This window comes from Anoplopoma fimbria, chromosome 20 (assembly GCF_027596085.1).
Source record: "Anoplopoma fimbria isolate UVic2021 breed Golden Eagle Sablefish chromosome 20, Afim_UVic_2022, whole genome shotgun sequence".
NCBI classification, from domain to species: domain Eukaryota; kingdom Metazoa; phylum Chordata; class Actinopteri; order Perciformes; family Anoplopomatidae; genus Anoplopoma; species Anoplopoma fimbria.
This window is the reverse complement of record NC_072468.1, coordinates 17,605,265-17,622,306: the sequence shown is the minus strand read 5'-3', so window position 1 is coordinate 17,622,306 and position 17,042 is coordinate 17,605,265. Positions and strand designations below refer to the sequence as shown.

At 40.0% G+C, this 17,042-nt stretch overlaps 2 protein-coding genes across 6 annotated transcripts in view; one reads left to right on the top strand and one right to left on the bottom strand.

The window, feature by feature from the left end:
• Positions 1–17,042, top strand: part of fam131bb (family with sequence similarity 131 member Bb) — a 44,435-nt gene that overhangs the window by 486 nt on the left and 26,907 nt on the right. The window lies entirely within an intron of this gene.
• zyx (zyxin) lies at positions 11–15,200 on the bottom strand. Of its 3 annotated transcripts, none has more exons than XM_054621602.1 (10): positions 15,044–15,200; positions 8,015–8,250; positions 6,743–6,999; positions 5,843–5,938; positions 4,496–5,068; positions 4,083–4,224; positions 3,448–3,617; positions 3,018–3,196; positions 2,375–2,495; positions 11–2,275 (listed from the first exon to the last, which is right to left on the bottom strand). In XM_054621602.1, the coding sequence occupies exons 2-10, from the start codon at positions 8,235–8,237 to the stop codon at positions 2,162–2,164; spliced, it is 1,875 nt and encodes a 624-aa protein (XP_054477577.1). In that variant the 5' UTR covers positions 8,238–8,250; positions 15,044–15,200; the 3' UTR covers positions 11–2,161. The 3 variants fall into 3 exon arrangements, with proteins under 3 accessions (XP_054477577.1, XP_054477578.1, XP_054477579.1); XM_054621603.1 differs by lacking the exon at positions 15,044–15,200 and adding an exon at positions 14,550–14,658; XM_054621604.1 differs by lacking the exon at positions 15,044–15,200 and adding an exon at positions 14,403–14,418.

Here is a 17,042-nt window from a genome sequence, read left to right as displayed (position 1 = left end):
CAAAAACATTTGGTATTTAGCATTCTATTTATTTGTTTATCTTTTGATACAGCCAAAGGGGGAAGGATAGGGCTAAATAATGTTTTTAAACATATACACATTCACACATATCAAACAGGAATTTATAAAAAAGTTATATGAAAAGACAAGGCATCTGCATGTAATACAATAGGACATAACACAACAAAACGCCAGATAAATGCAACTGTGAAGGCATCATCATACGTTTAAAAATCACATAGTGATGACAAAGGCAGAGCCACAAAGGTGGAGTAGTTGGTGCAATCAAAAAACATAATACTAGAAGAAATGCCACCACCACCTACACAGATAGCATGCAATGCTGTATAACTATTGCCATGTTTGTCATTCTGGTGTTATACTGCACCAGGCTCAATGCAAGCACGAGTAACAACTGTTTCTTATTGTGGAATGAATTTCTGTCGCTGCTAACAAGGCTCAATTTAAAAGGAGCAACAAGATACAATAGTGGAGAAGGCACATCTCCAGGTTCAAAATGAAAACAAGTAATTGTAAGCATTTATCAAAGAAATACAGTACAGTAAGATAAGAATAAAATGGTAAATAACCAACATGATCAGACTTAAGTACAAAAGATGAATAATAGAAAGAATAGTGGTATTTACTGTAATGATAGAATAGATCAAGACCAAAAAAACTGGGCTCAAACACAAAAGAGGTGAGAAAAACATACATGAAAGTCAAAACATTGAACCTCATGTAACTGTTTTATTACCTTAATCCTGCAAACAGCTTTGAAATATTTGGTCACTATGTTTTAACATCTGTTATTCAAAACTCTAAGCTAATGCCTCTAACGATCTATTATGCTGCTCTAATTACAGGTTATTTTAGTACTGGTACACATACAGTATAACCTTACTACTTAATAAAAAAAGTCTATAAATTATATTAGTTAAAGCAAGGGATTCAAGGGAATGCATATCAAAAAACTACTATTATGTTTCTAGATGGTGTCTACTAATACAAAATTGATCCTGTGCTGAGCTTTAGAGTCAAAATGACACTTAAAGGCTATTTTATTTCACTATGGAACTGTGCAACGGTCACATGATAGGTCCTGCTCTCAGCCATGCAGCTGACATTTATATACACATTTATTTTTTTGTTGATTATGCGATCCCTGGAATGGAATCTGTGCTCGTCTGTTTGTTCAAAATTTGTGCATCCAAAAAGCATGCATCTTAAAATACACGGTTAAATCAGCTCCAAACCATTTGAGAAGAAAATGGCTGATTTATTTTCTAATCTTGCCCTTATACTGTTTGAATGATCAAAGAAGAGAGAGCAACAAGACATATTTATAAGCATGCCTGTAAATGATCAAATTCACGTCACAATAAACTAAGAGCAACATTTACTGTTTTTATCTTTTTTGCAATCAACGTTTAGCCCTAGATGACTTTAAGATGCTGTAGAGTTGGCTGATATAAAACACTTTCTAGGCAGAAAGCATAATTAACCATGCTTGCAGGCACAAACACTGCCAAAGTGTTAAAGATATGCTCTATCAACAGCCAACCAGAGTGGTGAAATCTGCAGAGTGGTCAAATGGGAGGTCTCTGGTTCTCCTCGCCCCATGGTAACAATCTGTCTCAGTAACATCGCTATAGTTACAATGCTCATAGGGAAATAGACCAGCCAGTCGAAGTCTTTAGATGGAAACATCTCAGTGTATGGTGCTACTAACAACATTGAGGCTGGAGACAAAGAAAGGCAACTTTATATTCATCAGACTGGTCTTTTGCCCAAAACTAATCTTGTGCAAGTTATGCTGGAAATTTAAGCGTAAACATAGAATTGGCACAAAAAATACGTTCTAGTACATAAAGAGGACTAGACGGGAGATTGGAGAGTTTGAGACTGGGAATAAAAGATGAGGGGAGTTTATTTCAATGCAGTACATTACTTCTGCACTGAAGTGAAGTGAACAAAGAGGGGGGGGAATACTACACTGTATATGCATGCAAACATACCTTTTCACACAGCACTTTCACACTCACACCTGCGCACATATACTGAATACAGCCCTGTTGCAAAGGCAAAATGGCGGCTGAATGAATCCTGTGCTTTTTGGATTTTGGTTCATAGTTAATCTGAGTTACGCTGCTTCAGCCAATCACTGCGCAGCTTGCTTGGCTCGCTTGGTGTGGCACTTCATACACAGGATCCTACCATCCAATGGATAGCAGCCATTTTCATCCGCTTCTATGGAGAGAGGGCGAGCACAATCCTACAGGACAAAACACATTTATTTAATTTATTTATTTACATTTTGTTACTTTTTAGGGTTTATTGAATACACCTTGTGATGTATAAAATGTTGTTTTACCTCACAACGGTAACACTTAAGGTGGAAGTTCTTGTCGAGAGCCACCACTCTGACGGTCTCCTCGCTGCCCTGGGCTGGAATAATGGGTTCATTACAGCTCACACACAGAGGCGAGAAACGCCTGTAACAGAAGGGTGGAGAGCTGGCTGTTAGTTGATGGCCTTAAGTGTATTCTCACTGTTCACACTCATAGAGAAGGAACACGAAAAGCAATATATTCTAATGAAACCAAATCAACCATTTGTTGCCTATAGGCCTGTCAAGCAGTGGTAGTGAGGAGTTATTGTTATTATTTATCCACCGTTTAGCAGGCTGTATAAACTTCTTATCAGTAGGAGATGGAAAAATAAGCTTCCGTTAGTACGAATAAATTGAGGAAAATGTATTGCTGTTACTGCCTCCTCTGTCCAGCCCTCTTATCTGTAATCCTGATAAGTAAGATGAATGGGGTCATAAATGCATAAATACATCCCTTGGCAGCTAATGCTTTCTTTTACTGAGAAACTATACAGCTAAAAGTCATGTTCCCACACATGCACTTTTGGTAACATTTATTGCCTCACAAACCAATCACTTAATCATAGGAAATGTCTAGAGATTTAATATTTCCTTATCATCGGGTAATCAACAGCCAGTAGCTTACCTGTGGTAATCCTGGACACAGTAGGGGTTGTTGTTGTCATCAGTGATGAAGGGCGCCCCCTCCAGTGTGCAGGAACAGGTGCTGCAGCGGAAACAGTGGGAGTGGAAACACTGGCCCACTGCCTTCAGCACACGGTCTGTGATCCTCTCCCCACAACGGGAACACACTGCCAGGGAACTCTGAGGAGGAGCAGAAAGGTGGTGTACTATATTATGTATGTACTATTGGTGTTTACTCATCAGTATGTAGAATGAAGAGTGCACTGTGTACATTACAACAAAGGAGCTCAAGTCTAAAAATACATGAAATGAAACACTAAAACAGCTACAATGAAAGTAGAAATAATAAAAGACATTTCAGTGAAAAACTGTATGTGTGAGCTTCTGGTCTTTTTGCAGTGACCATTAATTAGCTCTGTTCGTCTCCTCACCGTGTAGCAGTCCTCACACTGAGGTGCGCCATCTCTGTCATAGAACTGCATGCCCTGCAGGGGGCGATGGCAGCCGATGCAACAGAAGCAGTTGGAGTGGAAGAGCTTATCCATGGCCCTCACTGCTGGCTGGGTACGGGACAGAGCCTCGCCGCACTTCCCACAGACCTCTAAAATGAGAAGAGAGGGGTGGTGATTATTCATAAATACATCAATCTTCCCATCATTGTGTTAATTACAGTGCCATCCCCTAACTATGGAGTATAATATTGTATTCAACAAAGGTTATTTCCACAGATGATAAACTTGTATAAATGTATGGATTTGTACAGAATCTTTTTCACAACATTAAGTTTCATATATATTCACAGAAGTGAACAGAGAACCATTGCGGAGATAAATAATTGTCTACTACAAATAAATTGTTAAAATATCAGAATGAGCTTTGAATATATTTTCAATTTTTTTTTGCATTCAGCCAGAAAACTATTGCACAATTTATTCATCTTCGTTTCAGTGTGGGGTATTAAAATTCTTCTCACATTACTTCTCAGAAATTACATTAGCAATACATTTTGATGTTAGTTTCACCATGAATATTAGAGACACCCCTCTGTTTATATATGTTTGTGTACCTGTAGGAGGGGAGGTGATGACAGGTGCGTGTGTGTCCATGTCTTTAATGAAGTCCTTGGTCATTCTCTCCAGCTCCTCCACTTCCCTCATGTTCAGAGGAACGCCTCCACCTGGGATAGGAACTGGGCCAGGGGGTGAGGGCTGCTTGTACACGCACACGCACACACACACACACAATCCATTAGTAAGTACATATATACATTATTTACATGGCTGCATACAACATACCTTTTAGAGCATGTTGTTATTTACGATTGAGCAGTTTACCTTTGAAAACACGTTAGTTTAGGTCCAGAACTGCATATTTCTAATCTGATGACTGTAAACTAAATTATTTGTACTTCCTGTCCCTTTCTTCGGTACATGCAATGCAAAGAGTGGCACTTAAGTAAAAAAGAAAACTGGAACGTACTGTTGATGCAGGAGGAGTTTTCATTGGTTGGTTAAAAGAGGAAGAGGGAGATGCCATCATCTTGGGTTGAGGAGGAGGCATAGCAGCAGGAGGGTTTTGGTTTGCATTCACCTGACTGGCAAAGGGGGAACTCTTTACGTGATTAGAGGCCGGGGCTGCTGCCTTATTGTTTGGGAAGGTAGGAGGTGCAGGTGGAGCTGCAGGAGGTGGGGGGAAAGAGCTGGTAGCAGTTGAAGGTGAAGGTTTTGGTGCAACACTGATCGGGTTGGTGTTCTGGTTCAGGTTCTGGTTCAGTTTTTGTGCCAGAGAGGTTGATGATGTTGCCGTTCTCCCTCCGAAACCAGACTTGGGGGCCACAGCCGGGGCCTTAGCAAACGGCTGAGGAGCAGAGTTTGGGGCAGAGTTGTGATTGGCTTGTCGGTTTGTTCTGGCTTTGAGTTCCTCCGCCCAGGGTGCTGGTGGCGGGCGGTCTCCCATCTCAGGGGGTGGGAGGAAGGAGAGAGCTGGTTTAGGAGCCGTCGGGGGTGCAGCTGGAGCCTTGGGTGCTGGTGCTGAAGAGTGCTGGCTCGGTAACTGCAGATAAAACGAAGACGGAAAAAGGTCAATTCAATGTAAGGCTTTTCTATACAAGCATTCAGTTTGTTCTAAAACATAAAACTTCCATTTACTACAAACTATTACTCAACAGAGGAAAGTTAATATCTAGTGAATAACATTGCACGCTGAAGCAGACACTTTTATTATATCGAAGGAGGTTCTTTGATTAAAGTAAACTTTGGAAGGACTCCAGAGTTTGAGCTTATCAGAAGTGCTTCATCTTTCTGACATTTATTTTGTGGTTTTGAGCCAACATTATTCTGCTATGATCCAGTACCTCCCAGTTGGATAAAAACACTCTCCATTTATGGCCCTCTCCCTGGGTCTCTGGCAGCACACTCTGGCTGCATCACACTCTCCACTCATTTCTGTGTGCATCACTCTCTTCCACTTCAAGTGTCTCCTCGCTCAGTGTGAATCACAAGCTACCTCACTTTTTGTTTTCTCTTTCAGTCTGGTGTGCTGTATGTGCAGTTCACTTATTATTGAGCTTTCAACCTGAACAGATGAAGGGAGACTATTGAAACCAAACTGGCATCTCTCCAAACTATTTCCACTGACCTACCTACTTTTTTTATTTGTCTTTCCTTTGCCGTTGTCTGACTCATTCTCATTTTCTACAGTGCAGCTCCTGTGAGTCAACGCCAGCTGAAATTTCCTCTCTCATCCGTTCTTCAGATTGCCTTTCTATCTGTATCCTAATGTCTTATGTTTGTTACTGTGTATTCTCCATCCCTCCATGCTTTGTACCTTGGGGTTGAAAGGTTCCCTGGTCTCCATATCAGACAGCAAATCAGTGAGAGAGTCAAGTTGTTTGTCGAAGCTTGTCTGCTTCTCCACCAGTCTCTGGCAGAGGAAGACAGAAGGAGGAGACAGTCACAAAAAGTGCATTTATTTACACAAGTAAAGTGATCACAATGAAGCGAAGGAGGATGATGTCAGACTGAGGTTATGTTTACATATCCTTGTTCGATTAAGACTGTTTGGTTCTTTTATTTATTCCAAAATGCAAAATGAAAAAGGTTTGGTGCTTGCACATTTACTTGGAGAAATGACTGGAGTGGAAAACACAGAATGGAAGAATGAATAATAAACAAACAAACTTAATGAATTGATTTATGAAGACAATGAATAAAATAATAATATTAGAATTTTATTTGCCTGGTTGGATGGAAGAGAATACCAACTGTTCAATTAATACATTTTGGATTCTTTGCAGTAGAACATTTTAGCATAAACTCTTTGCTGATTTAAACATTAGGTATACTCATATTTACAATCTTTCCAGGCCATTTTTAATTTTCTACTTTTTAACAGTGACTCCTCTATAGCTTGACAAACTAGCTGCAATTGATGCATTCCTACAATAAACATCTCTACTATAAACCTTTTCTATAAGCATGAATTGGCCATAATCCAGTTAGACGCACGAAACAGGGTGATTTACCCCAGACTAATGCTAATATGATTTGTGGGAAAATCTCAAAAAACAGTCCATGGAGTCACTATGGTCCCACGACAGTGTCCTCCAGTGTCCTAACTGATAATCAAATTATACTGAAATGTAGTTACATGCAGCCAAAAGAGGAAACATGCAGACAGACAAGGCAACTTTAGTTAAATGTTGGTGAAGATGTCATCATTACTCACCTGTGGGTTTCCAGCAGCATTGGGAAAACTGGTACCGGAGGCAGGGAGAGGTGGAGGGGGTGGGGGAGGAGGGGGAGACGGGTAAGAGGGCGGACAGTCACTCTCCTCAGGGGGAGCTGGGAGGGGCAGGTCATCTGCTACTGGAGGTGGAGCGGGGAAGGCAGGAGGGGGGGCCTCAGAGGGTGTGGTTTGGCATTCGGGGGGAGGGGCTGGCAAATCATCATCCAGTGGAGGAGGAGGAGGAGGGGGTGGGAAGTCTGACAGAAATGAGGAGGGTTGATTGGTTAAAAGCTGTGACGTAAAGGTTTCTTTATACTCAGTTTGTATAAACCATCCAGTCCGATTTTCACTGTCAATGCTTTATCAGATATACCGAGTGCTTAACACCATCTGTTTATAGCAAAATCAAACATACAAGATTATCAAAATTAAAATAAAAAACTGCAGGGAGGATTTAACCCATTTGGAAGGTCTTTGAAATGTAGCTGTTCCACTGATGGCTTCTTAAGATTACATGTCAAGTCAAGTCCTTCTGGTATCTCGATCTATGTTTCTCTGAATTAAAAGGTGCCCGAGGAAGAAATAGTTTGTTTAGTTTTTCATACTTAAACACAGCGTTGGTATTCTTGAGCTCTAACAAACATATTGAATGCATTTTCTCCCTGAAAAGGTACATTTCGCTAAATAGATTTGTTTTGTTTAAATATTTGAAACCCTGCACTGTTGTCTTTGCAGGTCTATTGCTATGCCTCTTTGTTGACCTTTAAAAACGTGAGACCAGCAGCTGGAATACTGCATATGTTTCCTGATGCATGTTTGAAATCCAAACCAAACAGGGTCCCTCTCAGGAAAAAACATTACTCCATTAGTGGTCAGAAACTCCACAGGGTAACTTTAATTTGGAGAGGTTGTCTGACTCTCTCCGTGATTTAGATCAGCTCAGACATTCTCAGATTCGAATTGGTATCATTGTGCATACCTCTAAAAGTACAAAGTAAAAATACCCGAGAAGCAATCTGGTATGAATCTTAACATCTAAAACGACTTAAAGACAGGAATTACAGTATAATGACGTAATGTCTCGGAGACCACTCATTAAAACGACGGTACCACACAACTGATGTGTTCTATTATACACTCAACTGTAAAGCTCTGCATGCATGAGCGTAAAAAGCAGCAGGGGGTGGGACAGGGAAGGGATGCTGACTGAGAGAATATAACTTAAGATTGTCACAAAATAGGTTCACAGAATAACATTACCAAAGCACCTACCATAACAGAGCGAAGGGGGCGGCGGAGGCAGATCTCCCACTCGGCCAATCACAGCTGTGCCTATTGGTGTCGGTGATGGACCAGAGGGAGGTGTCAGACTTTTGGGCCGTGGTGGTGCCACAGAGGCAAACTTCTTTGGCTGGTTGTAGAAGGAAGGGGTGGTGACTTTGAAGTTCAGAGAGGATGTCACCATGAACGGCTTGCTGCTGCTGGAGTCCTCCATTTTGTGTATTTATCTGAGGATGAACAGGAGAAACATTAATGTCAACAGTTAGACACCTCACAGGAAAATATTAACTCTGATATGAGTGGTTGTTTTTTTAACAAAAGGTATAAAAAAGGTTACAGTGAAGTTCAAACAACTCGAGACCCAGGAGTTTTACTCCGACACCCGGAATGATGAAACCAACATTAATCAGCTGACTAAAGTTAAAGGGCTAGCATTCCTTGGCAGCCTCAACAGGTCAGTTTTCTTTTTTCTGGAGAATTAGTGGTGATGACATGTCAACAAAACATTTGGCTTAACATAATTCCAAACTACACACTAATTGAAACCAGATATTGACTGCCTTGCGTGCCATTGAGTGCCTTTACACTGACAAAGTGACTAACTAAACTCCAGAGATGTCAGAATGACTAAATGAGCTTGATGTTCGAGTGATGTTGATGGATAGATGTCCTTCAATGCACTGCAAAATGGAAACGGAGTAAAAATGGTGGGAACTGCAGGAACAACAAAAAAAAAGATCTTTGGGAGAATATTTTTCAATTCTGTTAAGTTTCTAACTTTAAAATTGGCAGTTGTTTTGTAAAATTGCAGTTTGATTGATCCACTTCATGCATATTGTTTCACATTTCCTGTTAGTAAAAAACATTAACTTCTTTAATATCAACTGCAAAACAGTACACTTTGCAGATTTGTATGTTTTATACACTTTATAACTGCGACACAGCTGTCCCGACCCCTAAAGTCTAACAAAAACTAATTAAAACTTAGGTTTATTGTGGCTTACAGGATCTCTTAAAATGTAGTTTGGACTTCACTATTTCTGGATTTAGTGACATAGCAGTTAAAAAAAAGAAAAAGAAAATAACAACCACTAGGCATTCTGCAAATCCAGTATGACTCTTTATACACAAACGTTTTCGCAAATAGTCCCCAGTGGAATTGGAGAAAAGTGTGTGAACATTTCCTCAGGCCATGTATACTGAGCAGACTGAGCAGACATGGTGGCACTCCCAGATGCCAGAGACAATTTACAATATATAACACATGGCTGTTTACTATTTAACTGACATAATAAAGTTTTCTAAGAGGGAGACCAGTTTGAAGCCGGGACGATAGCAACTATCATAACATTTCCATGTGAGGTGCGTCAAAAAGAGGGTGAGCTCAAATATTTACCTCACACATGCTGGTGGGTAAACAAATGTCTATGTTACTTCAGTGTCTCTACTGAGATTCTTCACAAAGTCTGAACACATTTCTCTGAAGACCCCCGGGCCCCCGAACATGAACTTCAGTCAAAAGAACGGTTGTTCTCTATGACCCCCCTCCACCATTACGCACGCATGCGCACGCACGCACACGCACGTTGTCTGAATTCACAATATGTTGCTGTTTAACAAACTATTCTCCCCCGAAGCTCTGAAATAGTTGAATACTCATAATGATAATGATGATTTGAATTCACAGTGGAAATGATTAACCCATCAGTGTTTGGACTATTTATAAGAGACCTTTAATAGCTTGTAAAAGCTAAATGTCATGCAGCCACAACACATAAACCTGTAACAAAATGAGTCACAGACAGGTGGAAAAAATAAGAAATTAGAGATAACGTTTTCCAGTGTGTGGCATTTATCCTCTACATCATTGATACCTCCATAAATGTCACAGTAACCAAAAGAAGATGGTGGGATTATTTTTCTCAGTCATCTTAAATTCACAAGTCAATAAAGTTACATCTAAAAAAAAAGTCTGAAACCATACTGGGAAAAATTGATTACGGTTGTACTTATGTGTCTACAGCTTTCTTGAGTTATATTTAATATTGCTCCATTCATTTCCTTAACATTTTTAAAGAAAAGTTACATCATAGTATGTTGCCAAGGTTTCCTCTTAACACTACAGAAATATGAGCCCTTAAATATCAAATATTTTGAATACTGAAATAACTGAAAGGGTGCCAATTGTCTTTTCTTTCTTTCTTTTTGTTACCTCAGGGCTTTGAAATTGACTTCTTCTAGTTAAACTTATTGTATGTTTGCTTTTTAAAGTATTTAAACTGAACTATCCCCTGTGCACATTATGCTGAGTAGTTGCCAACTAGATCACTCCAAAAGCCACACAACTTCGTTGTTCTCACTGTGGGTAGATCAGTTGTTTACACCATTTATGTATAATTGGGTTGACATTTGGGAAACCAAACATTTCAGGAAGAGATCAGGCCTGACATGTCCGTGAAAATCACTATGTAGACTGAATACCTCACTACCGAGCTGACGGTAAAAGCTAAACCAGATAAAGCTGAAGTGTTTCATCCTCATTCCACTTTGTTGGAAAACACTGGCAACACTTCAAGTTCTGACAAGACAAAAATCCCTGAGAGCTCATGAAAGTATCTCTGGAGCTCACGACATAACCAGCTACTCTGACGAGGAAGCAGCGAGTCCGTTCCTCTTCTGCTTTCTGGGTTAGCTTCCCTTAAATCAATATTTATAGATGTTGAACACTTTTAACTATATAGTTCCTCCTGGAAAGTGGAGGTGTCAACATCCATATCTGAGTGGAAATAATTAATCCAACCAACCTTTCAACTATCTTGTTCATCAGCATCAGAAAATAAATGATTAATAATGTACAGATCTTTGCGGGTACTACTACTGTTACTAACAGGCTGTGCAATGGCCGATGGTTGTGAACAAGGTAATTAAGCATGCACATTTCCCCAAAACTATCTTGTTCACATATTGCTAGTGTGCCATTGGTTGAGCTACCCCGTGCCAATGAGAGCTATCAGAGAGCTCTATATGTGTAAGTACAGTATGTTTGTTTTATCATGTAAATAAGACAGTATATTTTGAATAGGTTTCAGACAAACACAAGTTCAAAATCTGTCTTTTTAAAGATGCTACACAGTCAGCAGAAAAAAACTTTCTCAAAAAACAAAAACATCAAAACACTGTTTCTAAGCTTCAATTCAATATCCAACATAAATAATTCAAAAAATTGCTGCATGGATCAATAAGGGGAGACGGTGAGGCTCTAATGGAGATGCAAAATGTTCTGGTTGTCAACTTTCTGCAGGCACACAGAGACATTTTGCAGAGTTTTGAGTCTGCACAAATAGAAATATAAAAATAACAAACCAAAAAGAGAAGCGAGAAAGGACAGGTGTTTTCAATCTTTTAGAAAATAGCTGGCTACTCATTAATCTAGTATCAAGGCCTACTTCAAGTTGAATGGAGTAGACACTTAAAGCAAGAACAAATTGACCGGTTACAGTGAAGATAAAGCTCTCGTATTTAAACAAGGTTTCCAAGTCTGAAGTACCCTAAACGGAACACTTGGATTTATAATGGCTTTCTAAAAAGGAGAGCTTGACAAGGCTGGGTATAAACTGTGATTTAGTATTTTCATTACCGTACTTTAGCTACTTTGTTTATAAGAGACAGTATGCAATAGTCCTCTCAATTATTCAACAGTGATGATAACTTGTGGTCGGGTTCCATCTGGTCCTTGATTCGGTCCTGGGGGATTTAATACGGTGAGATCAGCTCAACACTGAACTCTAGACATCTAACTGCAAATCTATCTTGAAACCTGATCCTTGAGACGAGAGAGACCCTCATCTAAAGGGAACATATTTGGCAATACACCTCGATGACATCATTTTTTTGTTCCCCCCAACCACCCTTTCTTTTCTATATATCTTTGCTGCCGAAGGAGCGAGTGCTTGAATTAAGCTTAAGCTCTCTCTCACAAACTGATGTACAGATTTGTGTTCTGTGGCAGACCACAACAATTTCTATCTCTTTTATTATTGTGCTTCCCTTTACTTCTCCTTCATGTCACTCACTCAGTCACTACTTGAACTGAATGACATCACTTGAGGCTGCATTTAATCATTTCTTCCTCATAGCTGTGATAGAGGATGGCATTGTGTAGCCTTTAGATAGGGCCCCAGCATAAATCCACCACTGTACTCAGTAGCTTTTGAACTTTGTATAAACTCCACAGGGCTAGACAGCTTTAATAGGCTTGAAATGTGGTTCTCAACCCCCTGTTTGGGTACTGCAGCCTAGTTGGTTGTCATTCCATCTTATAAGCGACGAATTTACTCATGGCAGCGAGGGTAAATGTAATCAGCCGAACTACCTCGAAGGATATAAAAACCTAGCATGGCTGTGGCACTCATCAACATGATAAGAGAATCACTGCTCTCAGCATTTTAAATCCCATACGGGCTACAAAAAGCACAAACAAGCTAAAGTAAAAAAATGTAAAACTTGTTGTGCCACATTCTCTATTATCTTTGTGTTTTGGCTCGGCGTTGATATGTTTCACATGAACACCCTCTTTCCTCTGAAGGCACAGACTATGTGATGCAGCAGCTGTTCATGGGGAGTTAGTTTACAACAGTTTTCAAAGGAACACTGTTTAACTCAGCAGTGGTTCATTACGTTGAGGTTATAGAGCAACTACATTTTGTTTATATACTGTGCTACTGCTTTTTAAAAGGTCATATATGGAAGCGTTGTAGTATGGTGCCTCACCGAACTTAAATCTTCTTTGTCCTACTCTTCTCAACAACAACGAAAAAAACCAACATTAGGTACAGTATATCTATACATAGTCACATTTTCACATAAATTCAGTAAACCATTTTTGGTTGCAGTTTTTAAATAAAAGACAGAGGTAAAGCTCCTACATCAGTAATAAGTTACTGATGTCATTACTGCCTGCCAATACAAATAATAATAAAAACAATAAAGGAAGGAAATAAAAGCTGAGATTTAATTCACAACTAAGCACAACAAAGCAGATAGGAATCTTAATTCCTTACAGTAAATACCTTTTCATTGTGAGAGTGACTAGTTTGTTGTTGATGAAACTCTCTATTGTTCTGATTTTAATAGCACACCCAGTTTCTGGGGAAGCGTGTCTAGGCCGAGGGTCACTAATGCAGAGACAAACAACCCCTTTGAGTCCAATCTTACAGGTCACTGGAGATACATTGAGCACCAGTGTTGTGCTCCCTCTCAGACTACAGTTAGATGGCTGATTGAGCAGACGATATTTCAAAACCAGTAATAACTTCAGCCAATGGGCTCCATGTCAACCGAACAACCTCATCTGCTTGCACTTACATTACAGTAGAATGAACGATGGATCACAAGACAGCAAGAGACAAAATCAAAGAGCAACACATGCAGCGATTTGGGGCGAAGGGACGCCCTAAAATAGCTTGTGTTTTGACACATGAAGGCTACAATTAAGAAGCATTCCTCATCACCCCAGTCATTAATGGTAGCAAACATCCATTCATAAGTTATCTTCATTCACAGATTTGTATTCATCTCACCAATTTACTGAGGTGTGAGTGACAATCATCCCAGTTTTTTTTTTCTTCTAAAAGAAGCACCACACTAACCTCAGGCTCAACCATGCCAGAGTCTTGTAACTTAAAGTTATTCTTAAATACAGCTTATGCGGCCTTGAGTCGAGGCTCCCTACCTATCTTATGGAAAGACAAATATGAGAGGCGAGGCGCAGCTCTGTTTCTAACACTGATAGAAACAGGATTTTTACAAATGGTAGAAATGTGCTAAAATGGCAATATTTATAATTCTCCCAACATCCTTTATTAGTGCACAGAGCTGTGGCAGATCTCTTCACATCCGTCACATGATGAGTCCTAACTAGGGTATGAACATAGGCCATGCATTAAGCAGAGCCTTGTCAGCCTCCTCAACATGGGCACAATGAATCAGTTAACACGTCCCACCTGATAACCTTCTTTTATTTTTCCTTGACACAATCACCCTTGGTGCTCCACCCACCTGAGCACCCCACTGATTAGGTTAACCAATGCTTTGACATATGACAGCAACGGCTGAGTGGTCACCAACACAGCAAATGAAGACAGACGGCTAGGTTAATTAATAATAATTAATAATAATAATAATTCCCATATCTAGTAATAAACACAATGACTATAAACTCGCTCCCTTTGTGGCTGAGAGAGCAAATCAAAGTTTCTACAATGAGGCTACAGTTATGAACCGTTAGCCGTTTTGAATTTCGAACGTTGGTGGCGTTCGAAAACATCAGGTAGCGTCGGAATTTAAATCCACTGACGGTTGAATGACAACTGACACTCACCAGACGTTAGCGCGACCTCTCCGGCTGACTATCAATCACCCCGATGGTAACGTACGTTAGCTAGCTGCAACCACTCACACCCCTACCACTCCTTTAGCTTCCGTCTGTTTGTTTTCGGTGACTAACACCGCCCCCCGTTTTTCTTACCTCATATGGCAAAACAGACGTCGTCTCGGTGCTGTCATCGAGTTTGATATATTCGCTACTCTCCGAATCAAATCGAAGCTACCAGCTGCGTTGCTATCAAGCTAGCTTTGTCAACTTTTTAGCTGGACTTCCTGTTGGAGCTTCCGCATAGCCCGTTCCTTATCACTGGTGACCATCAGCTGCTGTGGCAGCATACAGTACATTCATAGTCACTGTATGGCCTCTCCAGATTGGGGAAACAACTGAACCCCACCTACCGGGAGGTGTCTTTAGACTTGAGTCTGCAGGATTAAATGTACTAGAAAAAACGCTGACATATCAGAAAGATTTCATTCCCCTTAGTGTTAACTACAGTCCAATGGAGTGATCAGTTTATCTGTACTATCAGGATACTTTACCTTATTAGGTAACCTGTGGCAGTCTGCCCCCCATCAAAAAGTAGCATATGATATCTGCCCCTATTACCTCGATTCACAGCAAATACAATTACTTACCCTGTTAATACAGCTGCAAAGTGTATCTCCTTTTTTTGGTCCCCCTCTTCCTTGTGTCCTTCTTTTCTCTTGGTCCAGGCTGAGTAAGAATTGACTGTAATGGTAACTTCTCTTTCTCTCTTCCCCTTTCCAGCTATTAGACCCTCCCCCTGTGCTTTTCAGTCTGGAAAAGGAATGACACCATCCTTCCAAACAAGTTCTCTCTCGTTTTACTCAGGAGTTATGTATTACTATGTAAACAGCACCCTCTCTCTCTCTCTCTCTCTCTCTCTCTCTCTCTCTCTTTCCCCCTCTTTCTCTCTATGTGTGTGTGTGCGTTCATAAACTGTCCAGTCAGACCCCTCCTCCTCCTGCTCTCTTTTCTCTCTGAATTCTTGCAGCATTCTTCATTCAATGACATCAACCCTGTTGCCTCTCCTTGTAAGGTCAGAGCGAGGGAGTGAGGGAGCGAGAGGGGGGAGAGAGATAATGGGGCCAGAGGCTTGATTAGATACAGACACTAAAAAAGTGGTCAGGGTTTTTTAAACACAAGGAGGCTACAGTGGCTGAAGAAAGTATGTTCAAACAGGGCTGGGTTGAGGAATAGGTTGGTGATTTTAACTTTATTTTACTACAAGGAAAAAAATAAGTGTGGTTTTATGCCTCTCTTGCACTTGCCTCAACAGGCAAAGCTGAGAATCAGATTGCGAAGGCATTATTTTGTCTGTTGCCAAGTGCGCTGCAGCACGATCATTTTCTTTGCACTAAGGCAGTAAACATACAAACACTTAGAACGTTTCTCTGAACTTGATAAGTACACTTGATTATAGAGAGTAAATACATTTTAAAGCTCTTTCACATATCATATTTGTTCATCCTGACATCACCCTTAACCTGGTTTTAAATTACACCTCACATCCTGAACGTTTTTGACTTCCACTTTTATGACTTCACATCCTTTTATGTCTCACCCACACACGCCACACACACACACACACACACACACACACACACACACACACACACACACACACACACACACACACACACACACACTCACACTCACACACGTCAAACACCTTGGTGATTCATGTGGCCCAAACCCTCAAGTCTTATCACTTTCAGGTTTAGCCATTGCTTTTACAACGCAATAAATCTCTCATAAAATGTCTATTATTGAGTACTTTTAACCATGAATTTACTATCATAAATTTGCATTTATTATCACATTTGCAAATGCAACATTTGGAAAATATTATTGTTATTTAAAATTTAGATTTGAATAAGACAGGTACAGTAAAAATCCAATAGAGAGAGAGAGAGAGAGAATGTTTAACCTCTTCCTAATCCTAATCAACATAATTAAAGATTTTACTAGAATCAAGTCACGCTTGTACCTGTTCTGTGCTTAAATGATATGTTGATAAGTTAATCAAAAGAAAAAATCAACTATTTGAATAACTTAAAGTAAGTTTTCAAGCAAGTATTCCGAAACTTTGGTGGTTTCAGCATCTCAGTTTTGAGAATCTGCTGCTTTTCACTATCTCATATGATAGTTTTTGTGAATATCGTTATGTGTCGCACGGACAAAACAAGCAAATTGGGGTTTGTTTGGGGTTGTGCTGTTCAATCAATAATAAAAATAGGGATTTGTTACATATGTGTAGATAATTCTGAAGCAGGAAAAACATTAGAAAATATTGCAGTTATCTCATACTAGTGGTAAACATTTTCCATGTCTTATCTTTGCTATAGACATTAATAACATTTTAAAGTGGATTTTTGTGAACATCTTTTTTATTCTGACTCATTTCGCACATGATACATGGCACCAACTTTCAGATCCCTTTTTGACATTCAGGATGAGTCAGAGCAGAATCGCTCTTAATTCAGGTTGTGAAACGGTAGGCAGAGATCTCCTCCATGCAGACCTCTGAAGTGGCCGTTGTGTAACCTGTTGCTGCCTGATTCATGTCCGTGAACTTAACTACAGGGAGTGGTCATTGGGGTCTTTGATAGC